Source organism: Heterocephalus glaber, unplaced genomic scaffold (assembly GCF_053883595.1).
Source record: "Heterocephalus glaber isolate CG9 unplaced genomic scaffold, H.glaber_assembly_v1.0 deba00001531, whole genome shotgun sequence".
In the NCBI taxonomy this organism is placed as follows: Eukaryota; Metazoa; Chordata; class Mammalia; order Rodentia; family Bathyergidae; genus Heterocephalus; species Heterocephalus glaber.
This window is the reverse complement of record NW_028258329.1, coordinates 18,727,534-18,754,873: the sequence shown is the minus strand read 5'-3', so window position 1 is coordinate 18,754,873 and position 27,340 is coordinate 18,727,534. Positions and strand designations below refer to the sequence as shown.

Genomic DNA, 27,340 nt, shown 5'->3' with positions numbered 1-27,340 from the left:
CATGCCCAGCTAGAAATTTTAATATTTTATGTAGTTGAATTTATTAATCTTTTCTTTCAAGGCTTCAGATTTTCTACACTACTTGGGCCTTCCCCACTCTGAGTTTTTAAATATTCTGTCCTAATTAAAAAACCCAGAACCTAGCACATGCTAAGTACATGCTCCATCACTGAGCTGCTCCCCAGCCAAAATATGAACTTTTTTTTGAGATGGGGGTCTTGATTTATAGTTCAGGATGGCCCTGAATGTACTATGTAGCCCAGGCTGACCTCAAACTTGAGGCCATCCTCCTGCCTCAGTCTCCCTAGTGCTAGGATTACAGGCCTACACCACCAAACCTGAGTCTTTTTTCTTTTTTTGAGACAGGGTCTCACTATGTAGTCCAGGCTGCCCCCCAGCTTGTTTTGATCCTTCAGCCTCAGCCCCTGAATGTCGGCATTACAGGCATGTGCCACCATGCCTGCCAAAACATGAAATATTTTTATTGGTGGTATACTATTTCATCATATGGAGGGCTATAACTTATTTAACCAATCCCCTAATGCTGAACACTTAGTCTATTTTTGACTTGGCAGTATTATAGCTAATATTGCAATGAAAAGCCTTGCACATAAATATTCAATTTTCTCAGGCTAAATTTCTGAAAGTGAGCTTCTCCAAACTGTTCTCTAGAAAGCTGGGCTGTGCTTTCTCCTTTCAAAATCCTCCCAGCACTGAGGAGGGAGAAGCTGGGATATAGGGTAGAACATCCTCTCCTGGTCGGATCTAGCCTTTCCTTCCCTCTTCAGTGGCAGAAGAGGTGAGGTCAGATATGAGGGAGGGGGCAGGCAGGCATGAGATTGGAGGGAGAGAAAAGCTCCAAAATAACCTCTCAGGTCTTGCCCAGTGCCTGCTTACCCTTACTTTACACACAGTTCTATATTGCAGTACATTTGACCTGATTTTTAAGATCATAGCAGCAAAGTAGGAAAGGAAGTCAGGGTGGTACTGTAGAAGTACTCTGGCAACTGAGCAGTTTGCAGAGGAGGAGCAAGTGCCAGTGTGATAATAAAACAGGGAAAAAGCAAACAAAATCCCAGCACCTGGGAGGCTGAGGCAGGAGGGTCGCTGGTAGTTTGAGGCCAGCCTGGCATACATAATGAGTTCAAGGGGCCTCAACTACATAGGGAAACCCTGGTGGGGAGGGGAGAAGCAACCAATCTAGACCATGTCAGGCAGGGACCAAACCAGCCCACTGGCCCCAGAAACAATGAGGAAGATGGGATTAGGTTGGACAATCCCTGTATTTGCTTCTAACTCTGAGAATACAGAAGTCATCTTAAATATTGTGGCAGGCACAAGTCTCCCCAAAGATGTTCTGGTCTCAATCCCCAGAACAACCTGTGAATATGTTGTACTCTATGTTAGAGGGGAAACAGATGCAAGTGCAATTGTTGATCGTGGATTTAAAATAGGAAGATTGTCCCGGAGAGTCCCATGTGTGCTGAACAGCAGTGTCAGAATGGGAGGGGAACCAGACAGGCGGCTCCTGGTTTGGGAGGTGGAAGAGGATGCCAGCCCAGAAGCTGGACGGGCAGAGCCACCTTGCTCCCTTAGAGCCCGGAGCAAGGCATCCTGCCAGCACCTTTGATTTTAGTCTGGAGAGACCCGCTTGGACCTCTGACTTATAAAGCCGTAAGGCTGGGGCCGGGGATTTAGCTCAGTGGTTCCGGCGCCTGCCTTGCAAGCGCAAGGTCCCGAGTTCGATCCCTGGTACCAAAAAAAAAAAAAAAAAAAAAAAAAAAAGACAAAAATAAAGCCTTAAGACACAAGTGCCGTCTTACACTTGTGTTGATTTGTCACAGCAGTCATAAGAAACAAATACAAATGTCACCTGATACTGCCCAATAAAGAGATGCCCAGTGAGGGGTGGCCCTGGAGCAGACTCAGGATTCGAAGCATCATCTTCCCGACTCTGGTCCCTTTTTGCTAGCTCCTGCTGCTACTCTCACTTCTAAACGAGGGTCTCTCAGGTACCGAGAAAGTCAAGCGCCTGCCCTGTGAGATTCAGCTATTTGGAAGGCACCTTGGGGACTCGCGCTTTCTGTTCCTGGGAGAGCGAGGCTCTGCGCCCCTCCCCCAGGGGCAGCTGCGGTCCAGATTTGAGGGGCGGGGCGTTGGGGCGGCGACCTCCAGGGTTTTCGTGGGGGAGCGGGGGAGCAAGAGGTCGAGGTCCGAACCCCGAGCCAAGGATCGCGGCCCAGCCCGGCCGGCCGTCGGCGCCGTCGGGGACCGAACTGGCCCCGCCCGAGGCCGCAGGCGGGCGCCGGGGGCGGTGGTCGGGTCGGGTTACTTCCTTTTAAAAGGGCGCGCGAGGCGGAGCGCGCTCTGCTGGCCCAGAGCGCGGCCCGGGACGGGGCTTGATCGCAGGCGAGTGGGGTCCCCGGGTCGGGTGCGGGCGGTTGGGGTGCAGCCCAGGGAGCGGGGACCGAGACGCTGCGCGCGCGCAGCCGGGCACCTTTGGCCGACCCATACTCGGATGGGTAAACTGAGGGGGGGAGGGAAAGATTATTTTGGGTCGCGCGGCCGAGGGGGTCCCCGCGAGCTGTCGGGGGCTCACAGGAACCCCCGCCGCGGGGAGCGTGATCTGCAGGGGGGGGACTGGCCGGAGCCCCGAACTCGCGGCGCTGGGGTCCCCTCTTGGCCCCTGATGGGCAGCAGCGCCGGGGGCCCAGGTCCCGCGGAGAGGAAGGGAGCCCGGCTCTCGCGCCGCGCGGGGTCTGCACGTCCTGCTCTCTGGCTCCCGCGCGGTGCACGTTGGTGGATGGAACTGAGGTTTAGAGACCGCGGCGACGTCTTGACCTCCCTGCCTGGGAAGCAGCCGCGCAGCTCAAGGCCCCCTAAACTGGGGCACCTCCAACTCCTGGCCATACAGCTGCAGGGAGAGCCTGGTGGGGTGTGCCCTGGGGATTTGTGACTCGAATGTCCACCTCCCAGCTCCCAATGACACAGACAAGGCCACGCGGCTGGGTGGTCAAGGCCCCAATTTGCTGACAAACCTCAGAGCTGATGGTTGCATGGTCCCCAGCTTCTACCTATGCTGGGCCTCCCCAGTCTCCTTTTCAAAAGGGAAGTCGGGCCAGGTGGCCCCTCAGGCTCTGGGGTTCCAGGAGGGAGGTGGTGCAGGAGGAGGTGGGCCTGGGCACCCACTCCCTGGGGTGAGGGAGCTGGGGGTCCGAGGGAAGAGTGGCTCCCTCTCTTCCACAGGTCCTGGCCCAGTCTTAGGGGGCCACCAGTCCTCCCAACAGAACCCCAAGTGCAAGACTGGACTCTTAAAGTGTGAGGAACCACCCAGAGGGTGTGTGTTTCACAGGGGAAGGCTGTGGGCATGCAGCAGCCTAGCCCCAGCCCGGCATCCCCCAGAGTCTTGTGGAATGGGCACCAGTCCCTTCCCATTTGGAATCTGCACAGCCAGGCCTCCATGCCCTCCCAGGCTTCCAGCTCCTTTGCTGGGCTCTGTGTGGTGGTGGTGGGTCCCATGTAGGAACCAGGCCCGTTCCCAGCTGTTGGCTCTGGTGGGGATCTTAGACCCCACACAGGGACAGTGGGAGAGGTGGATGGACGCTGCCCTCATCCACGTGGCCCACAGGCAGCGGGACCTAGTGCTGGTGTCTGTGACCAGGCAACCTATGGTGGCCACAGTGAGCTCCACAGGCCCAGGTGTGGGAGCAGACCCAGTGATGCCCTGCCCACAAGAAGTCCACTTCCAGAATTCCCCCCAGGTCCTCGTCATGGTCTGTCTCCAGCTGCAGTCTGTAGCACTCAGGCACTGCCACCATAGAAAATAGGGTGCTCTCAGGAGGTATGTGTGGTTAAGTTTATAGAATCTGCTGCCACCTCGCTGTGTGACCTTGGACAAGCCACTCAACCTCTCTGTGCCTTCTTTTCCTCATTGCCAAATGAGGCTGATCATCCTGGTAGGGGACACAGCGGATGCTTAGTCACATCCATGGGCATTGCCAGCAGGATCTGGATGTGTGGCCACTCCATGGTCCATGTACCTCCCACAGCCCACAAGGGCCCCTCTGCTCCCTTTTTCAAGTGCCCTGAATTGGGCTGCAGAGGATGGCTTCCTGTTGGGCCCGTGTGGTTCTCACAAAATGACAGTGTCTAGGGCTCCCAGAGGAAGCACCCTGGGGCCTGGCCCAGGCCCAGCCCCAAGCAGCTGCAACTGAGGCCTCAGAAGCCTAGAAGAACCAGGGCCCGAGGGTGCCCTGTGCAAGGCCACCCTTGTCCCTGCCCCACTCACCCAGGTTGTCCCCAGACCCTGGTCACAGGAGGGGACCCTGAATGAGCCTCAGCCCCTCCCAGCCACCCGATGTCATCTTGCTTGGATGGAAACATTTTTATCCCCATGCCTGACACTTCTGGGTGGCATCTGCACACGTGGCTATGTGCGGGTGTGCTCCGGAGCACAACTGTTGTCAACCTTAATTTTTTTAGTTTACAAGAACTTTTGTTGTCTGGAGTGAAACTTGGGTAGAGTAGAGATGGGCAAGCCAAAGACAGGTGACTCTGGTTCCACCTAGCGCCAGATGAGCAGCAAGAGGAAGGTGGGGATTTTGCTCACCTGTGGAGATGGTGCCCCCAAATCAGACAAGACAGAGCCAAGGCTCCCAGAGGGGGTGCAGCTGTCCAAGATGATTTTAGGGGCCACCTAGATGAACAGTTTTTAAACTAATAGTCATGAGTTGAAATGTGCATCAGAAAAAAATACAGCTGAGTACATCCAACCGGGATTCATGGCCCTTCCTGCTCAGAAGGCGGCACAGTCCGTTTAAAGAAAAATGCCAAGTGAATGACATACGGGGGGTCGAGTGGTTCTCTCTGGCAGCCTTTGGACCAAGGAGGTGCTGATGGGGGCGCCCTGTCCTGCATGGTTTGAGGGTCCGCCTGGGGCCACCATCTTTGTCCTACTGATGTCCTCCCCAGGATGGCCCCCCACACGGTTTTGAGGTGCTGGTCTGGTCTGGATGGTGACACCCCAGGGGGCTCACCTGAAGACACTGGGAGTGCTGCCCTAGTACCATGACTGAAAGAGGCCAGTGGGGTGAAGTATAAGCGATGATGGGGAGAGGACTAGGGACTGGATCACACCAGACCTGAAGGCCGTGGCAAGGATTACAGATGTAGTCACTCATTTTGTTAACATTTACTGAGCTCCTGCCCTGCACTAGGTGTGCAGGAAGAGTACAGAGCCATAGAACCTTCCCTCCAAGTGCCTCCATCTGGTGGTAGGCTTTTGAACACAAAGAGGAAGAGGGGCTGCCAGGTGTGATATTTGAGCAGTGATGTGTGAGCTGGGTTTTGAGGGATAAGTACGAGTTTGACATGAGAGAGAGGAAAGGCATTCCTGGCAGAGGGAAAAGGAAAAGCAGAGGCATAGAGGTACAAAAAAAGTCAGGATCTTGGAAAATGCTGGCAACTAGAGCCACGGTGAAAAGTGGAAAGAGGAGAGGCCAGAGGACCAAGTTCATAGAAGGTCTTGAGGCCCAGGCCAGAGTTGAGGTCTCATTCCAAAGGCTGGGAGGAGCTGGGGCCCTGGTTTGTGTGGGAGTCACACCCACATTCAGAGGGAGGCCCCTCTGCTGCGAGTGCTGGCCAGGTTGGGTGACAGGACACGAGCATGGCCCCAAGGACCAGGAGGCCCTTTTCATGTTCCTGAGGGGGCCTGCAGAGCCTGTCCCTCATGCACCCCAGCTCCAGCTGACACAGTGCCCGGAGTGGGAGCTCTGGGGCGTGGGCTGGCTCGGGAAGCCTGCCTTGCACCAGTGGAAGCCCAGAGTCCTTTCCCAGCAGTGCAGATTCCAGCCCGCTGGGCTGTGGCCTGGGGCCAGTGCAAACAGGAAGAGACCACGGTAGGCTGGGCAGGGCCTGCCTTTGTTTGGAGAAGAGTTGTGGGCTGGAGGCTGCGGGTCTTTCTGTTGCTGCATGGGAGGGGGCAGCAGGCGCGATGGGGAAAGGGAACCAAGGTACAGGGTACCTGGCCAGCACCTACCGGCGCCAGGCACTGCGATGATGGCTGCTCTTGGCAAATTCTACCCTGCAGAGGGGGACTGGGAGCACACTCGACAGCGCCCTTGGGGTCAGCATTCCCCTGTCGCTGTGCTCAGACACCCAGCTTCCTGCTGGTGCCCTGGCAGTCTGCAAGGCCTGATGGGGCTGCTGCCAGCCACTGCTGGGGAAGTTCAGGTCGGTCCCCACCAAGGCCCAGGTTGGTCTTTGGAGCTGGGGTGCTGCACATAGAGCACCCTTGATGTGCAGAGTGGACCCCAGGATTCCTCCAAAGGAGATGCTGGCCTCTGTAGGCCAGGCAACCATGTGTGCCTGAGTGAATCATGCATTTGACACAACTTCCTGATGTCTGTGGGGGGCAGGAGGTAGCAGGTGTGCAAGGCCCCCAGGAGTGGATGGCATTGAGTCCCATCCAGCCTAACAGGAGCCCCCCTGTGTCTGTTGTGGCAGAAGGAAGGCCCCGAGAAGGGGTTGACAGTTCTTGTGGGACTCGTGCCAGGCAGCGATGGATGCAGTAGAGGCTGGGAAGACCTGGGTCAGGGAGTTTCTCCTTGATTGACTCAGTCATTCTTCCATCTGGGCATTCGTATATCCACTCAGTGAATACACACTGAGCTCCTACGATGTGCCTGACTCCCTACCAAGTGCTGGTAGCAGAAAGAACCAAGGGCCTGCCCTTACAATGCCTGAAGTCCATGACTTAAATTATCCTCACACTGGTCCAACAGAATCCTGTGCAGTTATAGCCTTTCAGAAGAGGTTATGGTGCTGACAGAGCTAATAGAGCTTGGCCTGCCCAAGGAGGTCAGAGTGGCTTCTCTAAGGAGGACTTGACAGACAAATGGGAATTACGCAAGGCAAGAGGGAAGCAGAGTGGATCCAGGCAGCAGGAATGGCATGTGCAAAGGCCCTGTGGTAGAGGGGCTGGGTGAATGCCAGAGTTGCTGGAATACTGTGATGGGGGAAGCTGGTGAGGATGAGGCTGGGAAGTGGGCAGGATGACTGACTGCTCCTGGCCTTGGGGGGGTCCCTGAGGGAGGTCTGCTTGGATACAACAGAGCAAAAGGGAAGTTTGAAGTAGTGTCATAAAGTGATACAGTGTATGTGCTGGCAGAAGCAGGAGCCCAGAGGGTGCGGCAGGGTCCACAAAAAAAGGGCATAATGAGTGGGGTGTGGGAAGAGGTGAAGGATCAGGCAGTGTGTAGGGGATGGAGAATGGGAAGGGCAATAATAAGTATCGTTTCCTTGTCAGGGTAGATTTTATGAGAATGATAAGTGCTATCTTTTTTTCTACCCAGGATAGATTAAAAAGGCAGTTTCGAGCTTGGGATAAGAGGGAAGAGAATAGCGGGATGTGGTGTAGCACATGAGTAATCCCAGCCCTCTGGGAGGCTGAAGCAGGAAGATCGCAAGTTTGTGCCCAGCCTGGACAACTTAGTGGCTTAACAAGAACCTGTCTCAAAATAAATGAAAAAGGCTTGGAGATGTAGCTCAGTCGAAGGCTGTAGGTTCAATCTCCAGAAAGCTAAAATTTCCTGCTCAATGTCACAGCTGGGAAGAAATGAAGTCTCCACTAGCCTGCTTACCTTTAAAAAACCTGAGCACACCAGCTGCTGGCCCTCTGCTGGGGGTGAGGGGAGGAGGATGTGCCTGTCAAGGGGGAAGGGTGGGGACCCTGGCCGGGAAGTCCTTCCCTGAGTCCAACTCGGTCCTGCTGCTGCCCTCCCACCACCTCTGCTCTTCGGTGGGGGCAGATTGGTGCCACCCCGGCGCCTCCTCAGCTGGCAATTGATAACCCGACTTTGCTCTCAGCAGGCGCCCCTGAGTAGAGCAGCTCCCGGAGCTCTGTGCATTGCTCCTGGATTGCCTCTCGGAGCTGGGGGCAGAGCACACCCCTGCACAGGCCTGTGACCTTCGCCTGTCTGATCCCTGGTTAATTTTTGCCTGGTGCAGCAGCTGTGAGGCTCCGCCCCCCTCCAGGATATAAGCCTGGTTCCCGGCTACTTCGTCCTCTGCTGCGCCGAGCTGCCCCAGCTCCCTGCCCACCCGCACCATGGCCAAGGGCTTCTACATCTCCAAGTCCCTGGGCATCCTGGGCGTGCTCCTGGGCGTGGCAGCCATCTGCACCATCGTCGCTCTGTCTGTGGTGTATGCCCAGGAGAAGAACCGGAACGCCGAGAACTCTGCCACGGTCCCGCCGCCTGCCACCTCCACCTCCCCAGCCACCACCGTGGACCAAACCAAGCCATGGAACCAGTACCGCCTACCCAAGTCGCTGGTCCCTGACTCGTATCAGGTGAAGCTGAGGCCCTATTTCACCCCCAATGAGCACGGCCAGTACATCTTCCAGGGCAACAGCACCGTCCGCTTCACCTGCCAGGAGGCCACCGACCTCATCATCATCCACAGCAAAAAGCTCAACTACACAACCCAGCAGGGGCACCACGTGGTCCTTCGGGGCTTGGGCGGCTCCCAGGCCCCTGCCATTGATAGGACCGAGCTGGTAGAGCGCACCGAGTACCTGGTGGTGCACCTGCGGGGCTCCCTGTCGGTCGGCAGCCAGTACGAGATGGACAGTGAGTTCCAGGGGGAGCTGGCCGGCGACCTGGCGGGCTTCTACCGCAGCGAGTACACGGAGAACAATGTGCTGAAGTGAGTTTGCTGGCCCGTGGTGCTGCTGGAGTCGGGCTGTTTGAGGGTTTGAGCTTGAGGCCTTTGAACACTCCGGAGCCCTCAGTAGCCCACTGTTGGTCTAAAGCTGCTGTAGGACAGCTACCCTCATGACAGACAGGGAGGGCTGGCTCCTCACCTTCATGGGGGGGGCGTGTCAGGGGTGGGGGCGGAGGGGTTCCTCAGACAGACAGAACTGAGGCTTGGAGGCCCAGGCTTCCCAGCTGGTACAGGGACAGGTGTCAGCCTGCCTGGCAAAAGTCCCTGGATCCTGGGGGAGGCGAAGGGCAGGGGCGGGGCTGGGTCTGGACAGCTTTCTGTGCATCCCTTCCTCTGCACACCCAAGGGCCCCTAGAAGCCCCAGCCCCGCCCCCAACACACCCTCTGACACCCTGGTTTGGGCAGAGTGGTGGCCACAACGCAGATGCAGCCTACGGATGCCCGGAAGTCCTTCCCCTGTTTTGATGAGCCAGCCATGAAGGCCACGTTCAACATCACACTCATCTACCCGAAAAACCTCAATGCCCTGTCTAACATGCTTCCCAAAGGTGAGCGGCTCTGTCCTGGGGCCACACGGCCTGGGAGGCAGGGATGTGAGCCCAGCATGCCGGGCAGGACAGAGAGTGCATCCCCACATGCTTATACTGTATGTATGGCCCATGCCTAGGCTCCAGTATCCCACTTTCGGAAGACCCCAACTGGATCATCACTGAGTTCAACACCACACCCAAGATGTCCACCTACCTGCTGGCCTACATCATCAGCGAGTTCGACAACGTGGAATCACTGTCGCCTGGTAATGTCAAGGTATGAGGCTGGGCATGTGTGTCCTCGGCCTGGCCTGGCCCTGGCTGCTGGGACAATCTTGTTCCCTCACCCCTGTGCCAACTCCTGAATTATTAGGCCACTGAGTCCTCGCTCTGACTACTCCCAGACGCTTGTCAAGTTCTCTGAGCCTTAGCCTCTGTATCTTAAAAGTGGGAATCATGGTTGCTCTTTATAAAGGAAGCTTCTGACCCAGAAGTGCCAGATGGATGGAAAGGCTGCTCTTAGACCCAGACCCCATCAAAGCCTAACTGCTTTTTCTGCTGACCAGGCCTCTTAGTAGAACAGGGTTGGTCCCCCAGCTGTGGGCCCCCAGGGACCTCCCCATCCACTGGGCCCTGGGACTCAGCTCCTCTTCCCCTGACCCTCATCCGTGGCTGCCCACTTTACAGATCCGGATCTGGGCCCGGCCCAGTGCCATTGCTGAGGGCCACGGTGCTTATGCCCTCAATGTAACGGGCCCCATTCTAAATTTCTTTGCCGAACATTATGACACGCCCTACCCACTGGAGAAATCTGGTGAGTGGGGGGTCTTGGGTGGGCAGTGGCTGGTGGGGTCCCCACTGAGACCCTCCCACCAATGGCCTGATCCTCCACAGACCAGATCGGTCTGCCTGACTTCAATGCTGGCGCCATGGAGAACTGGGGGCTGGTGACCTACCGGGAGAACTCACTGCTTTTCGACCCAGAATCTTCCTCCATTGGCAACAAGGAGCGGGTGGTCACTGTGGTCGCTCATGAGCTGGCCCACCAGGTAGCCCCATCCTGGGGTGCAGGAAGGAATTGGAGATCCTGAGAGCAGAGGGCACAGGCCTTAGCTCTGGCCTGAGTCGCAGAAGACAGGGAGGGAGCCCCCTGGAAGGGTCCCTGGTAAAGTCCCTGGCATTGGTTAGTGACGGAAAGGCCAGTGGGCCTACTGGGCTGACCCCTGTCCCCACAGTGGTTTGGGAACCTGGTCACAGTGGAGTGGTGGAATGACCTGTGGCTGAATGAGGGCTTTGCCTCCTACGTGGAGTACCTGGGTGCCGACTATGCGGAGCCCACCTGGAATCTGGTGAGCAGGTGCCCGGGGGGTGGGCAGGGCACGGGTCACCTGAGTTGCAGTCCCAGCCCAGTCTCCTGATGGCTGGTGCTGGGCATCTGCAGAAAGACCTCATCGTGCTGAATGAAGTGTACCGCGTGATGGCCGTGGACGCGCTGGCCTCCTCCCACCCACTGTCCAGCCCTGCCGGGGAGATCAACACACCAGCCCAGATCAGCGAGGTCTTCGACACCATCTCCTACAGCAAGGTGTTGCCCCCGCCTCCGTGCCCCCTAACTCAGGACTCACCCCTCCCCTAGAGCCTCATGATGGCTAGACGGCCTGCTGAGTCCCCTGTCGTCCCACCCCAGGGTGCCTCAGTCCTCAGGATGCTCTCCAGCTTCCTGACGGAGGACCTCTTCAAGAAGGGCCTGGCGGTGAGTATGGTGCCCCTAAGGAAGCCCTGGGAAGGGTGCCCCTTGCCCTGCCCCGCCCGTGCCCCAGCCTTGGGGCACCGGCTCACCCCTCATGGTCTGTCCCCCACAGTCCTACCTCCATGCCTTTGAGTACCAGAACACCGTCTACCTGGACCTGTGGGATCACCTGCAGAAGGTGGGTGGCGCTCATGGGAGAGAGAGGGTGCCCGGCACCCTCCTTCCCAACCCGGCAGCTTACCCTGGGCCCCTGCTGTAAAGTGGGTGCACTGACGGCCCTCTCGGGGGTAGGCAGGAGAGACCGCAGGGGTCACACCCTCTCCTGCAGCCTGCACCAGGTCTAGCGAAGGCTCCGTGGTAGGGAGGACAGGGGCCCTTGGGGTCCCCAAGTCTGAGACCTCCTTCTTCGGGGACTTTGGAGCTGGCTTTCAACGGACTCCATGCTCCTGGCTGCCCTGTGCCCGGGGTGGGCGGCCCCTCCCAGGTGCAGATCTGCACACCCTAGCACCCTGGGCACAAACTCTGACCCTCAGCTCCTGCCCAGTCTGCATTCCACACCCAGGGGCCCCTATGGAGGGGGCAAGGCCTCTGGAGGCCACTGCCCCACCCTGCCTCTCCCGGGCCAGAGTCCGAACACACCAAGGTCCACGCCATCTCCTCTCCCTGCCCGGCTGCCCCATCCCCACACCCCTTGCCTGTCCCCAGACCCCCTCCCTTGAAGCTCTAGCATTCCTCCTCTCCCTGCACTTCACCCCTCCAGAACCAGGACCCTGTTTTCCCATCACCTGCCCCCACCACTGTGCCATTCCGGATGGTACATCACTGCCCTTCCAGTCACCACGGCCAGTTCCATCCTAGCTGGGCTGCAACCCACAGGAAATGGGCCGAGCCGGTCCACCTCCCCCACCCCGGTCTCTAGGGACAAGATGGTGCCACCAAGGCAAGGTTGAGCCCTCCTTCCACCTGAGTCCAGCCCCCTTCCTCTCTGTCCGGATGCTGTCGGTCTTGTGCTGTGTCTGGAAAGCCAAGGCACATTGTGCGTGGAGAAGAACTGGAAGACCCCAGGCACAATGCCCTGGCCTGACCCTCCTGGCTGGCTGTACTTCCTCACACCCCACCACCCTGTCCCTCACCTCTGCCTGTGACTTTTTTTTATTAAAGACAAGGTCTCACTATGCAATTCAGGGTGGCCTTCACCTCACATGTAGGCCAGGCTGGCTTTGAATTTGAAGTGATCCTCCAGCCTCAGCCTCCCAAGTGCTGGGATTATAGGCGTGCACCACCATGCCTGGCATTGCCTGTGACTTGGAAGCTGCTATCCGCTTTCCCTTTATCTCTTTTTTTTGGTACTCTGGACCTTGCCCTTGCAAGGCAGGCAGCAGAACCACTGAGCTAAATTCCTGGCCCCCCTTTATCTCTTTCTGCTGTTCCTTCTCAGCCTTCCTACATTGTTTAGAAGAAATAGGTAGTGGAGTGTGCTGGTGACTGCCTGTAATCCCAGCACTCTAGGAGGCTGAGGCAGGAGGATTAAAAGTTTGAGCCCAGTCTATGCAATTTAACAAGACCCTATCTCAAAATAGAAAACAATTTTAAAAGGGCTGGAGATAGCTCAGTGTGAAGGCCTTGGGTTGAATCCCCACTACTGCAAAGTGTGTGTGTTGGGCTGTATCCAGGGCGCCCAACAGACAGGCCTGGGTCAGTCCTCCAGCTTGCCCGGCGCTGGCTGAGGGCAGCAGATGGCAGCGCGGATTCCTTCTTTCTCACCTCCACAGGCCGTGAACAACCAGTCAGCAGTCAGCCTTCCGGCCAGCGTGCGTACCATCATGGACCGCTGGATCCTGCAGATGGGCTATCCAGTCATCACCGTGAACACCAACACTGGGGACATCTCCCAGGAGCACTTCCTCCTTGACCCCAAAGCCAATGTCACCCGCCCCTCAGAGTTCAAGTGAGTAGATGGGTTCTCTGAGGCATGGCTTCTGGGGAGGGAGGAGATGGGCCGTGTGGAGAGCGGTCACGTTGGGCCCCTTGACCATGGTGGGACTGTCCTGGGGTGCATGGCAGTAGCCTGGGCAGGGCTGCTTCTCACTGGCAAAGGCCGAGGGCTGCTGCCCCTTACCCCTGGCCTCTGGGCTCTTGTTGTAGCTACCTGTGGATCGTGCCCATCTCGTCCATCAGAAGTGGCGCACAGCAGGAGAACTACTGGCTGAACAGCAGCCAGAAAGGTAATGCAGCCCATCCCCCTAGCTTCTGCCCCAGTTCTGGGGTTACAGGGGGCCTTAGAATTTCCTTCATTATTCAACAAACAGAGCCAACTTCTGTTCTGTGTCTACTTTGCTGCTTCCTAGCTGTGTAACCTTGGGCAAGTTACCATCCCTCTCTGGTCTCCCTTTCCTCATCATAAAGTGCGGCTAAGAGGAGTATCCACTCCATGGGGTTGTGTGAGGATTAAAGGAGAGAAGTCACATAAAATCCTTAAAACAGCCCAGCACTCAGCAGCCCTCCTTGGCCAGGAACTGAGGAAGTAAAAGTCCAGGCAATTCATTCTCAGCTTTGGCCAAGGCTATAGGTAAAGGGAAGGAAGACAAGCAGCTCAAAGCATTTCAGCCAGGCACGGTAGTGCACACCTGTGTTCCCAGCACTCTGGGAGGCTGAGGCAGGAAGATATTCTAGTGCTGTGCTGAGTACCTCACAGAGTGTGTGGTCCCATCCCTTGGCAGAAGCTGGGACTAAGGGAAATCCAGGCTCCTGGAGGAGGAGTGGAGGCTCTGGGCCCCCACATGTCCCTCTAAGCAGCCCCTGCCTGCCCTGTTCCTCCCTGCAGCCCAGGACCAGCGGTTCAGGGCAACAGGAGCAAATGAGTGGATTCTGCTGAACCTCAACGTGACCGGCTACTACGAGGTGAACTATGATGAGGACAACTGGAAGAAGATCCAGGATCAGCTGCAGGCGGACCCTTTGGTGGGTGTCGTCCACTCCCCCCTGGCCCGGCCCAGGATGGGGCACCAGACCACAAGGCCTGCGCTCGCGTCAGCCCGCACTCATGCGCTGCTCCCTTCCAGGTCATCCCTGTCATCAACCGGGCGCAGGTCATCTACGATGCCTTCAACCTGGCCAGGTGAGTGCCCACAGCCTCACCCAGCACTCACCCATCTCCACCATGAGGGGTCTGGCACAGAGTTGGGGTGTCGTGATTGAGGTCACACAGTGCCATGTGACCCCAGATGCAGGCCTGTCCACCCTACGGCCCACACTCTATTCCACAAACTCTGGCCCAGGCCACCATGCTGGGGCCCAACAAACCTGGGCTGGGCAGGGCAGGGGGAAGAGAGAGCAGATGGACAGATACTTACTGAGCACTTCCTCTGGTCATAGCAAGGGGCTCAGCGCCCTGACAAGAGTGACATCAGCCCCGGATGTGGACAGCTGTGGGGCAGATGTGCATCCTGGCCTAAGGACGAGGAGTGGGGCGGCTGTGAGGGCCCCGCTGGGCAGAAGGGGTCGGCCAAGTGAAGAGCACAGTAGCCTGTTTTCCTTCTGAACCTCGGCTCTGTCTCCTGTGAGCTGTGTGACCTGGGGAAGTCAGCTCATCTCCGAGCCTTGGTTTCTGTCTGTAAAATGGATATAATAAGCAAGGGACTGTGACTAGCAGAAGTTAGGGCAGGGCCTGGTTTGTGGAACCCCTGGCACCTGTGTCCCTCTGTCCGTCATGGCAGATCTTGAGCTGGCCCAGCTCGGGCTCAGGGCACTCAGGCTCCAGGAGGGGCAGCCAGCCACGGTTGAGGTGAACCCCTGAGGGGTTGGGCTGGGGCTCCCAGGGCGTGGCCGGGCTGGGTAGGGGGCTGACTTGGGCCCTTCTGTCTGTCCCCAGTGCCCATAGGGTCCCTGTCACACTGGCTCTGGACAACACCCTATTCCTGATTCAAGAGACGGAGTACATGCCCTGGCAGGCAGCACTGAGCAGCCTCAACTACTTCCAGCTCATGTTTGACCGCTCCGAGGTCTATGGCCCCATGAAGGTACTGGCACAGGACAGTGGTCAAGAAGCAATCCACACTGGGCAAGGTGTCACAGGGCTGCAATCCCAGCTATTTGGAGGCTGAGGCAGGAGGATCGCAAGTTCCAGCCCAGGCTGGGCAACTTAGTGACTTAACAAGGCCCTGTCTTACAATTGAAAAAAAAAAAGAGGGCCAGAGATTTAGCTCAGTGGCTCTGTGCCTGCCTTGCAAGTGCAAGGTCCTGAGTTCGATCCCTGGTACCAAAAAAAAAAAGAAAGAAAAAAAGAGGAAGCTAGAAATATAACTCACTGCAAAGGCTCCAGATTCAACCCCTAGAACCCACACCCCCAAGACTATAATAAATAAATAATAAAAGGAAAAGGGTCGGGGACTTAGCTTAGTGTTAAGAGCACTCACCTACGATGTGTAAGCTCTTGGGTTCCATCCCCAGTCCTGGAAAAACAAAATGAAACCAAAAAGAACCAGTTCACTCCAGTGCCTGAAATCACATCATTAGAAAATTAATAGAAAAATTGCCTGGCCAGATCTCTCCCTAGAGCAGACTTGGCAACAGTGAGAAATCTGAGGGACGTAGGGAGTGAATGGGACCCGAGGAGGTGAGGCAAAGGGCACAGGGCCTTCTAGCTGATCGGAAATATGGGAACTACAACGGTGCCTTGGTTCATGAACCCTTTTGTTTGGAAACAATTTGGTTTGCAAATAGAAGTGATTGGCAAAATTTTGTTTTTTACAAACTCTGCATCAGGTGTCAAACACGACCTCGGCCATCTTTCCCACATAAACACAAACATGGCCATCTTTTCCAAAATCATGGAACAAATTAAGTTTGTGAACCTAGATGCCCCTGCACCCCTGTACTACTTTGGAGGGCGCAGAGGTGGCTGTTGTGCTAGGAGGCAGAAGACTGTCTTGTCTCGTAGGGGGCACATTTTCCAGGCGCTCTGTGAGGGCTTGTGACACTGGGCTTTCAGAGGTCCAGTGTCTGAAATGTCTGCCTTCAATTTTCACTCTGGATTCAGTGGGCTTTAAAAGCTTGGAGATTGGAAATCGTTCCTCAGAATGGGTACTGTCTTGCTCTGTTGACATCAGGCTTCCTGGGCTGCTGGTGAGAAGCCCAGACTCTGTCTCATTTCCAGTTCTTGGGACATGACCAATTTTCCCTCCTTCTGGAAGCTTCTGGACTCTTCTCTCAATAGTGGTGGGCCTTGGTTTGGGTCTTTCTCATGCTTCTACTTTTTTCAGCATGGACACTCGTGTCTTTCAGTATTAGAACAGTTTTGCCTTGTTTCTTTCAACTTTCTTCCTGGAATGCCTGTTAATCCTCTTATTTCTTCACTTTCTCCTTTCACATCGCTTCACTTTCCAGGTGGTGGACTTTTTGCCCTGCCCTCTGGGAGGCTCCCTCGCCTGCAGACTGTGTGTTTGTCTTCCATTGCATCTTGAAATTTCTGAGTGCACTTTCTGGTTCTGGCGTCCCATGTAGTCTCTTCCCTTTGTCTTGGAGGATGTTTGTTCCAGGCTTTTTGAAGTTTTCTTTTTCTTCTGTTGAACTTGTTTCCTCTTCGTTTTCTGTTTGTTTTGATCTCTTTCCAAGCTGAAGGCTGAGCTGCCCTTCTGGATTCCAGGGCTTACTTTGGCAGCACACACACTAAGACTGGAACGCCAGGGGGAGGATTAATGTGCACTGATGTTGTGCAAAATCGTAAAGTGGTCTGCATTTTTAAATTTGAGTTTTAAAAACTTTCAGGCCTGGTGTGTTGGCACCTGCTTGTCATCCCAGCACTGTGGGAGGCTGAGACAGGAGGACTGCAAGTTGGAACCCAGCTTGGGTAACTTACTGATTTAGAGAGACTTTAACTCAAAATAAAAAATAAAAAAGGGCCAGGATGAGCCGGGGATTTAGCTCAGTGGTTCCACCGCCTGCCTCTCAAGTGCAAGGTCCAGAGTTCAATCTCTAGCACTAAAAAATAAAAGGGCCAGGGGATAGTTCAGTGCAAAGACCTTGGGTCCAATCCCAGTACTACCAAAAAGCAAAAATTTCAGTTTCTCCAGACTTAATAGTGGGCCTCTGTCCAGTGAGACTGGCGATGCCAGGAGGGGATGTCAGAGAGGGGAAGGCACTGGGGACCCACCATTCCCTGTGGAAACTTGCACCGCTGAGCCTCGGTGCCGCCCCTCCCTCGGTGCCTGGCCACTCCACATCCTGAGGTGCTCTGGTACAGTGTCTCCCACAGGGGACAGAGTGCTGTCGCCTGCTGCAAGGAGCGAGATGGGGCTCAAGGTTGAATTGCATCTTCTGCAGACTTGGGCTCTGTCTCCACTTGCCCCCTGCCTCAGTCCTGCCCTGACCCTTCCATTCTATCCCAAGCCGTGTCACCGCAAGTCCTCCTTTGGCGCACCCCAGTGCAGATTCTCCCACTCTGCTGTGCCTGGCACGTCCCCTGTGTGATTCCCAGCTGCCTAAACTGTGTTGACCTCATCTCCGCCCCGGCCTCTCCTTTGGGCTCCTTGGGGCAAAAGCCTTTGGGTATGGATTCTGCTTGGTGCGGAAGTCAGCCTGCAGCACTGAACCAGTCCGCAAGAATTTTAATGCCATGGTGTGAGGCCAACATTACACAGCAAGGCAAAGAGATCAGTGTGTAGAACTGTAGGTATGCTAAGTCACAAAGAGGAAAATAACAGACATAAGCAAGGATATAGCTCGGCATAGTGGTACACGCCTGTGATGCCAGCACTCTGGGATGCTGGGGCAGAAAGACTGTAAAAATTTGAGTCTAAGCTGGACCACTTGGCAACATAGTGAGACCTTGTTTCAAAATAAAAAATTAAGCTGGGCATGGTGGTGGCACATGCCTGTAATCGTGGCACTGGGGAGGCTGAGGCAGGAGGATCACTGCAAGTTTGAAGGCATCCTGGGCTACGTAGTGAGTTTAAGGCCAGTCTAAACTACACAGCAAAACCCTGCCTCAAACAAACAAACAAAAAGTAAAAATAAGAAGGGCTGGGGATGTAGTTCAATGTGTAGGCCCTAGGTTGGATCCCCAGTACAGGAAAAGAAAAAAATGAAATCATAATTGGAAATCATAATTTTGGTCAGCTCCTGGCTGCTTCTCATTTTCCACTTTCCCCACAGTAAGCATGGAGTCCTTAGGGTCGTGAGGGGGAAGTCAAGCTTCATTTTAAGAACTGGTGATGCAGGGGTAGAACTGACTGAGGTCTAGGGAGGAGGGGTGTCCATGTCTGTCAGTCACCTGAAACCAGAGTTGTGTGGCCCCTTGGGGACATCTCCCTCAGCCAAGGCCCTGCCCTCTGCCCCCTGGCCAGCACCCGCCGCCCTGTGTTCTTTCCCCAGAGCTACCTGAAGAAGCAGGTCGAGCCGCTCTTTGATCACTTCAAAATCCTTACCAAGAACTGGACGGAGCGGCCCCTGACGCTGATGGAGCAGTGAGTGGCGGTGGGTTGGGAGGTGACAGGTGACTCGGGGAGCGAGAGCTCCCCTGGCCGTGTTCCCTCCGGAGCCCTCAGTGCCCGCTCCCTGCAGGGTCTGGGGACCATCTGGCCTCTATGCAGAGACCCAGACAGAAACTCCGGGTCCCCCACCAGCTTGAGGTCAGAGGGCTTCCCTCAGGAGCCAGTGCGAGCTCCTTCCCCTGGGTCCCCAGGCTGCTTTTGGGGCCAAGACATGAAGCAAGTAGGGGAGCCTCAGAAGATGGGGGCCACAGGGCCTTGGATGGGGCTGGCCCCAAGCACCTGGCAGGAGTCAGGCTAGCTGTGCTCATCACATGTCCCCGGGGCAGGTACAACGAGGTTAACGCCATCAGCACCGCCTGCTCAAGTGGGCTCAAGGCGTGTAAGACACTGGTCACAGAGCTTTTCCACCAGTGGATGGATAACCCCCAGCAGAACCTGTGAGTGGCCTCCGCTGTCCCTCAGGCGGAATCGGGAACCCCTGAGCGCTGGTCTCAGCAGCCCCATCTCACCTGCCCTGATGCCCTCTCTGCACACCAGGATCCACCCCAACCTGCGCTCCACTGTCTACTGCAACGCCATTGCCGAGGGCAGCGAGGTTGAGTGGGACTTTGCCTGGGAACAGTTTCGCAACGCCACCCTGGTCAACGAGGCTGACAAGCTTCGGTCGGGCCTGGCCTGCAGCAACCAGGTGTGGATCCTGAACAGGTGAGGACCCTTTGAGAACCTCATGGGCATCATAGGCACACAGGGAACCTGCTTCAGGACTGTTTTCCCCTCAGAGAAGGAAATGGAGCCTCCGAGAAGACAAGAATTTGCCCAAAGTCTGCAGCCAGGATTTGAACCCAGGTGTAGGCCCACATCCTGTGCTCTTTTATTTATTTATCTTGTGGTACTAATGATTGAACCCAGGGCTTTTGCACTGAAATACATCCCCAGCTCTGTTTTATTTTTTATTTTCAGATGAGGTCCATCTATTTTCAGCTCACTAAGCTCAGGCTGGGCTCAAATGTGCAGTCCTCCTGCCTCAGCCTCCTAGAGTGCTGGATTACTGGCTCGCACCACCACACCTGGCTCATGCTCTATGCCTTTAGCTGCTGTGGCCCCTTAGCCAGTGCCTGATAGCTCACTTCTCTCTCCACCAAGAGCTCAGGCATGGCTGGTCCTCAGTCCTGGACATCCAAGCCCTTGGATAGGGCTCCTTGCTCTCCCTCTGTGCCTTGTGTGTCATAACCTGGACCCCAGTAAAGAAGAGTCCCCTTGGATTTTGGTGTAACTCAGTGGTGGAGCACTTGCCTAGCGTGTGCAAGGGCCTGCATTCAATTCCCAGTACCACTAAAAAAAAAAAAAAAAGAGAGAGAGGAGAAAGCCATCAAAGATAGCCAGGCATAGTGATGTATCTCTGTCACTCTGTCATCTCAGTGCTCTGGGAGGCTGAGCAAGAAGATCCCAAGTTCAAGCTCAGCCTGGGCAACTTAGAGACCTCGAAAGACCTTGTCTCAAAGAATAAAAAAATGGCTGGAGATGTATGCAAAGGCCCTAGGTTCAATCTCCAGTACTGCAATTTAAAAAAAAAAGGAGAAGGAGCCACCTTCAATGTAAATTGAGACATGGAGCAGCCACCCTAGCTGACGCCAGGGCCGGGACATTTCCGTGTCAGACCCACTTTTGGCCTAGCATTGACCCTGTGAGCTCGCTTAGGTGACTCAGTCTCCTATCTGCAGAGGGAGGTAGGACCAAGGGGCCCCTCAGCCCTCGGCCTGCCAGGACGCAGGAGGAGGCGCAGAGTCTGTCCCCTCGGCTTCCGCGTCCTCCTGCACCCTGAGTGGTGCTGAGCGTCCCAGCTTGCTGCCTCACAGGTACCTGGGCTACACCCTGAACTCCACGCTCATCCGGAGGCAGGATGCCACCTCCACCATCATCAGCATCACCAGCAACGTGGTGGGGCAGTCGCTGGTCTGGGACTTCGTGCGCAGCAACTGGAAGAGGCTGTTTGAGGAGTGAGTGCAGAGGGGGCACTGGGCGGCCTGTGTGTGCCTCCCTGCCTGGGACAAGATGACGCTCACCAAGCTGGGGCCCAGGGGCAGTGTGGGAAGGCTAGGGGGAGGTGTGGGCGTCCTGGGCCCTCTTGGAGAAGGTAGGGGTGCCCTCTGGGGAGAGGGGATCCTGGGCGCTGCCATTGGTCCTGTGTTTGCGTCCCAACTCCGCCACGGCCTGGTGGTGTCTGCTGGGTGTGTCCTCTCTCTCCCCTGTGTCCATGTGGCCTTGAGAGTGGCTGTGACGGTCGGGGTCTCCCGCAGACTGCTATGCATTGGTTCCCAAACCCCTCACTGAGTCTCTTTCCCCACCCTGCAGCTTTGGTGGTGGCTCTTTCTCTTTCGCCAACCTCATCCAAGGAGTGACCCGGCGGTTCTCCTCCGAGTTCGAGCTGCAGCAGGTGAGAGGCGCCTTCCCAGCCTGAGATGGCCCCAGGGAGCACAGGCTGAGTTGCAAGGCTTTGCAAATGTTGGCAATTCCCTTAGAGAAGATGTATCTTCTTTTTTACCTTTGAGACAGGGTCTCACTTTGTAGCTGAGAAGATGTATCTCGGACCCGGCCCAGCACTGACTGGGAATTGAGCCAAGGGCCTTCACATTGAGCTACATACATCCCACGCCCGACCCTTTATAGTTTTGTTTTTACTTTGAGTCAGGGTCTCCCTAATTTGCTGAGTTGCCTAGGCTGGGCTCAAACTTGCAATCCTCTTACCTCAGCCTCCCTGAGCGCTGGGATTACAGACATGTACCACCATGCCTGGCTCTTTACCTCTTTTAAAATTGGGTTACCTTTTTATTGAATTGGAAGGTTTTTAAAAAAATATAGGGCCAGGATGTACCTCAGTGGCACCGTGCCTGCCTGGCAAGTGCAAGGTCCTGAGTTCTATTCCCAGTACAGGAAAAAAAAAAACCAACAGGGTGTGGTGACACATCTATAATTCCAGCCCTTGGGAGGCTGAGGCAGGAGGATCACTGCAAGTTTGAGGCCAGCCTGACCTCAAAGAAGACCCTGTCTCAAAAAATATATATATTATCGATATTATATATTTAATATAGATACACACACACACACACACACACACACACACACACACATGTTCTTTGGGCCTTGAACTCACTGTGTAGCCCAAACTGACCTTGAACTTGCAGTGATCTCCTGACTCAGCTTCATCAGTGCTGGGATTTTGCAGGCCTTTGCCACCACGCCCAGCTAGCATAGCAGTTTTGTATTTCCTTTGTCAAATTTATTCCTAAATCTTTTATTCTTTTTGATGCTATTACTGTCAAGGGAATTTTTTTTCACTTTCATTTTCAGGATTTTTGTCGCTAGTGTATAGGAAGATAGTTCATATATATATATATATATATATATATATATATATATATATATTGGTCTTCTATTCTACAATTGAATCGCTGAATTCATTAGTTCTAGTAGCTCTTTTTTTTGAGGTGCTGGGGATCAAACCCACAGCCTTGTGAATGCCAGGCAAGCACTCTCCCCCTGAGCTACAGCCCCAGCCCTAGTTCTGATAGCTCTTTTATGGATTCCTTAAGATTTTATATAAACAAAGTAATGTTATCTGCCAATAGAGAGAGTTTTACTTCTTCCTTTCTGAATGCCTTTTATTCCATTTCCTTGCCCAATTGCCCAGAACCTCCAGGACTGATACATCTTCTAATCTGTAACAAGAGTTGGGGAAGGGGTTGTTTGGTTTTTGCCATGCTGGGGATCAAAGCTAGGGCAAAGACTCTACCACTGAGCTACACTCCTCCCCAGGCCCCTCCACTCTTTTGTATTGTTGAAGCACCTGGATCATTTGTGGTTTAGTAATTTCTGCATTTTAGATTTGGCTGCTGCTTCCGTGGGGTGTCAGATTCGTCCCTCTTGCCCCTCTTGATTGGATTGAGATTGTACTTCAATTAAACACACAAAGTCAATAAAATATTGCTCAGTGAAGGCCAGATGGCTTCTTGAGTCAGATCTCTCCCGGGGCTGTCATTTTACAGGTTCTGGGTAGAGGCGGATGTGGTCCCCAGGGGTCTGGGCACAATCTCCAGCCCTGGGAGCCCCCTCTCCTCCTCAAGACTGTGTCAGAGACCTGCGTGGGGCTGAAATCTTTGTTTCCCCAACAGTTGGAAGAGTTCAAGGAGAACAACAAGGACACAGGCTTTGGCTCGGGCACCCGGGCTCTGGAGCAGGCCCTGGAGAAGACACGCGCCAACATCAAGTGGGTGAAGGAGAACAAGGAGCCCGTGCTCCAGTGGTTCAAGGCCAACAGCCAATAGTTCCTGGTCCTCAGGGTCACCTGGCCCTGGAGGGAGGCCCAGGGCTCTTCTCAACAGTCAGTGTCCAACCCTCAAAGACAAAGTCTCCGCGGTCTGTGGGGTCACTAGGCCCTGTTCCTCATGCCAACGCCACCCCAGGTCCGGCCTGGCACATGTTGCCCAGGGTCCCAGGGCTGATCTCAGGGAAGCCTCAGCTCCAGGGTCAGCTGGGCAGAAGCCCTCGATGGACAATGAACAGCCTGGGGGGGCTGCCCTGCTGCCCTCTCACCTCCCACAGAGACTCGAACCTGAGCAATCAACAGGGTAACAGATCTGTATATTTTTTTCTAAGAGAAAATGTAAATAATAAAGGGTTTCTAGATGAGCTTCAAGACTCTTTACTAAGCTGGAGCTGGAGTGGGGAACCAGGGGGCCTGTGGCCCCTACAGGTGATGTCACTGGGAAGCAGGTCCTTCGTCCTTGGTTCTGGTGCCTCTGACAAAAGTTCATTCCAGAGGCTGGGAATTTAGCTCAGTGGTTCCGCCGCCTGCCTCAAAAGTGCAAGGTCCCGAGTTCGATCCCTGGTACCAAAAAAAAAAGTTCAGTCCAGACACACAGGCGGAAGTGTAGAAGCCTAGGTGAAGTTTATTGTAAAGCAAATAGAGCCAGAGCAACACCTGAGTGACCTTTTCCTGCGGTTACTACTGGAGTTCAGGGAACAATGGTGATTGTGATGTTTATCGATATTTTTCTTAGAGATTGCTTTGAAATGTCCGTATCTCAAAAATATCTTATTCTTTTCAGATGGCTGGTGTTTCCTCAAGGGCCTTAGCCATTGAGAAATTTATAAAGAGAAATTCTATTGTGAATCAGCTTTCAGCCCCTAGCGGGAGGGTCTTTAAGGAATGCTCTGTCCAATACCACCTGGCATGAGTGACACCCAGGAATGCTGTGTGCCTTGTTTTGGAAATAGATGGCCAAGTATCACAAGGAATGTGCACAGTGTGTAACTTAAGATGTCACTGTGTTCTGTGGGATCACTGTGGGCCTGACACCTGACAAATAATTATACAGTGGACCCTTGGGTTATGACTTGGGTTACAACTGGAATTTTAGTTTTAACTTACAACCAAAGCATCGAGTTACAACCTGAATGCTGGCTGCTTTTGCTTCCAGATAGTCTCAGATACAGATTTAACCCTTAAAGAGTTCTGGAAGGAACATTACAGCATCCTTTCCTGTGTGGGGTTAATTGAGAAATCCTGGGCCGCTGTCTCTCTAAGGACACTGAGATCTGCCTGTGTACAGAAGAGAGACTTTAAAGGCTGTGTAGAGGAGCCTGAGCCTTCAACTGACCAACTTGAGTTACAACCAGCCCTAGGGAATGAAATGAGTTCGTAAGTTAAGGTCTGCTGTAAATGTACTTCACACTTTGGTCTTTTCTTAACTATAACTGGCGAAGCTATTACCGACCCCACCCCTCCTGTGTCCCTCAGGCCTGCTGATGATGTCTAACTACCTTTGACACTGTACCAGGCAGAGTTGGTCCTGGCTGATGGAGGATGGATAGAGCGCTTTTCCAGAAAGCACCACCCCAACACAAGGCAAGGGAATGGGGTCGCAGGGGCCCCTCTTCCTGAGCCCCAGGAACCCCAGGGACACTTGGGACTATAGCGGTGACACAGTCAGAGATCACCATAGGGATGAAGAATCCTGGGCCCTTCACCTGTTACTTCTTTTTTTTTTTTTGGTACCGGGGATCGAACTCAGGTCCTTGTGTTTGCGCAGCAGGCGTCGAAACCACTGAGCTAAATCCCCGGCCCATTCACCTGTTACTCCTGAAGAGCTTGGCTTGGGTTTTCTCCAAAGGTATCCAGGGACTTAAAGTGATTTTTACTAAAAACTATGACTCCTCTTGGGCCTACAAATGCCCAATAGATAACTAAAAGCAGGACAAATCTTGACCTTCATTTTGTTACTGTGAATCTGGGTCTAATCCCTTCTGGGCTCTGCCCATGGGCATGTTGGCCATTGAGGGAGGTCTGTGTAGCAGGTGGGAGGTGAGGTCAAGTGATCTCATCTCCCTTCAGACTGAAGATGCTGAGACAGGAGATTTACAGGGACATCCAACTATGTCCAGAAGTTTCTGGCCATTGTCCTAAACCTGATCACCTGGATTCCGGGAAGAGCAGAGACCCACATGACTGAAACCAGATAACAGAGACATCCCTTTCATGGGACTGAAACCTCACCCATGAGGATTCCAGAGCTAAGGATCAGCGCACAGCCCAGCCCAGCTGAACCCTAAAGCTGGGCTCCAGCCTTTTTGAGTAGCTTGATCTTAGCTCCTAGAGCTAAAGTCCTTTACTACTTTTCTTACTTTCCAATTAAAGCTTTTTCCTGTTAAATTGTCCTTTCATTTTTTGATTGTTTGTTTTGACAGGCTGGCCTTGAACTCACTGTGTAGCCCAAGGAGATCTTGAACTTGTAGCAATCCTCCTGCCAAGTTCTGGGATAGTGCTATAGTTTTAATTTCTTTTTTGGTACCGGGATCAAACTTGGGACCTTGCGCTTGCGAGGCAAGAAGCAGAACCATTGAGCTAAATCCCCGGCCCTGTAGTTTTAATTTCTATTATTACTAAAAGCAAGAACCCATGCTAGCCCACAATGCAGTGACAGCACTTGGGGGTGGAGGAGTCCCCAAGCCTGCAGCCACCACTCCTGGCCAAGGGCCTGTCTCACTACCTCTCCAGGCTCCTGGCCGGATAACAATTGGTAGAGGGGGGTGGGTGTTTTCTAGAGCAGCCCATGGAGGGCTATGTCTCTCCCAGCATGGGAAGCTGCGCTCTCCAGATGACCTGGTGGCCAGTGCTAGGAAGAAGGTGCAGCTTCTTGGTGGCCCCAGGGTATTTCTTGACCCAAAGCTGGAGCTGGGCTGTGGGGAACTCACCCTGACCCTGGCCCCAGCTCCACGGGGCCCTGCCAAGCATTCAAGGGTTGAGGGTAGGGAGAGAAGGGAGTCGGGGGCAGCTATAGGAACTTGGGTCACTTCCAGTTGCCACCCACAGCCAGGTCCTCAGCTGGAATCTTGGGGGCCAACTCTTTCTGGAGTCATGGATTTGAACCCTAAGCCTCTATTTCCTCACAAGCATGAGGGCTGTGGGGTCAGTGTGTGATCTCCTAGCCACAGACCCTCACAGGAGAGTGGACTGCTGGTGTCCCTAGCCCAGGATCCCAGCTGGAAATCCACCAGCTGCCTCCCACCCCCCTTCCCGAGAAGCAGCAGCCTGGGGCCTGGAAGGCTCTGGACTCTGCTGCTGCTATTTGCACATCAAAGGGCAGGGCGGAGGCCAGCCGGTGTTGAGGCCTGTCCGGGAAGCTCCCTGGGTTGCCCCAAATTAAATCCCCCAACCCCTCTGCTCTGGGCCAGCCCTTCCTGTCGCCAGCACCCAGCGGCCATGGCTGGCACTTGACCTTCTGGGGCCCAGATGGGGGAGGGGCAGCCTCAGCACTGGGTCCCTGGTGGGCTCAGGGCTCCAGGGACACAGCTAGGAACAGTCAAGACACTGCTAGAGAGAGCTGCCACATCCTGTTAGTCTCTGTGGTCAGAGAGTAATGTGTTTACATACTATCTGACCCTAAGTGAAGACCATGTTTAACTTGGCTTTCTAAAAAATGATTATTTTTTATGATTATGTTCTTGGTGCTGGGGATAGAACCCAGGGCCTCACATGTGAGGCAGATGCTCTTTTGCTAAGCTGCACCTTCAGTTCTCTCTGTCCTACAGTCAGGGGTGCTAGGCACAGGGAGCAGCATCTGGCCAGGTGCTGGATGCAGTGGAACCCCAGGTTGGTTTGGAGCTGGCAGAGGGTCTGTGACTGTGACAGCACATGGGCATGCTCACAACAGCGAGGTCAGCTTACAATGCTGGCATTTATCAGGGCCCATGTGGCCGGAGGAAACCAGTCCCAGAAGACCCACCACCTGCAGAGGCCTAGTCAAGATACTGCACAGAAACTAACAGACCTTCAGCTGCTGACTCCCTGTCCAGGCCCTGCTAATCAGTAGGGGGACACTCTGCACCCCAGGCCAGCAGCATCTACAAAATGCAGAGGGTAGGGGCTGGCCTGAGGTGACCTCACAACACCCCTGAACCAGGCAATGCAGCTTCTTCTAGCCTTAAGGGCCATGTGCAAAACCAGAGCATCCTTTACATTGCTGGGTCCAGCGTGTTTTCTACATTTCTTGGTTGTTGGCAGGCTGGGCAAGACACTCACTGGGTGTCCAGTCCCTTACAGATGGTTCCTGGGGTTCCCAGAAGATTTGCCTCAACCACTCATCCCAGGCAGGATGCCCGAGTCAGCCTCTTTCTCCCATTTGGACTTAGCAGAGAGGTGCAGTGCAGGGCAGCCTGCCTGGGTCCTGCATCCTGGGTCAGAGCCACAAAGGGGTGGAGTACGAGGGGACACTGTTCCAAAAGGGCACCCTGGGCTGTCCCAGAGGAGCGTGCATGGTGGGGCTCCCCTCACCACAGCAGCATGCAGG

At 54.7% G+C, this 27,340-nt stretch overlaps 1 protein-coding gene across 3 annotated transcripts; it reads left to right on the top strand.

Moving 5' to 3' along the window:
* The first annotated feature begins 2,174 nt into the window (after window positions 1–2,174).
* On the top strand, window positions 2,175–23,180 carry Anpep (alanyl aminopeptidase, membrane). Of its 3 annotated transcripts, none has more exons than XM_087188391.1 (21): window positions 2,175–2,409; window positions 8,011–8,706; window positions 9,130–9,272; window positions 9,392–9,531; window positions 9,942–10,068; window positions 10,149–10,303; window positions 10,490–10,603; window positions 10,696–10,839; window positions 10,942–11,007; window positions 11,117–11,182; window positions 12,777–12,952; window positions 13,150–13,229; window positions 13,829–13,965; window positions 14,067–14,122; window positions 14,876–15,023; window positions 18,376–18,467; window positions 18,821–18,931; window positions 19,032–19,199; window positions 20,351–20,491; window positions 20,847–20,928; window positions 22,664–23,180. In XM_087188391.1, the coding sequence occupies exons 2-21, from the start codon at window positions 8,108–8,110 to the stop codon at window positions 22,814–22,816; spliced, it is 2,898 nt and encodes a 965-aa protein (XP_087044517.1). In that variant the 5' UTR covers window positions 2,175–2,409; window positions 8,011–8,107; the 3' UTR covers window positions 22,817–23,180. The 3 variants fall into 3 exon arrangements, with proteins under 3 accessions (XP_087044517.1, XP_004852832.1, XP_087044516.1); XM_004852775.4 differs by having other exon boundaries at window positions 7,870–8,706; XM_087188390.1 differs by having other exon boundaries at window positions 2,375–2,409; window positions 8,008–8,706.
* Window positions 23,181–27,340: the final 4,160 nt, after the last annotated feature.

Excerpts from the sequence above, each read along its gene's own strand:
- Anpep (XM_087188391.1), top strand. The coding sequence starts at position 8,108 with ATGGCCAAGGGCTTCTACATCTCCAAGTCCCTGGGCATCCTGGGCGTG. Across the intron at positions 10,604-10,695 it reads CGGAGCCCACCTGGAATCTG|AAAGACCTCATCGTGCTGAA; the intron begins GTGAGCAGGTGC and ends GGGCATCTGCAG. Across the intron at positions 20,492-20,846 it reads TGGAAGAGGCTGTTTGAGGA|CTTTGGTGGTGGCTCTTTCT; the intron begins GTGAGTGCAGAG and ends CCCACCCTGCAG.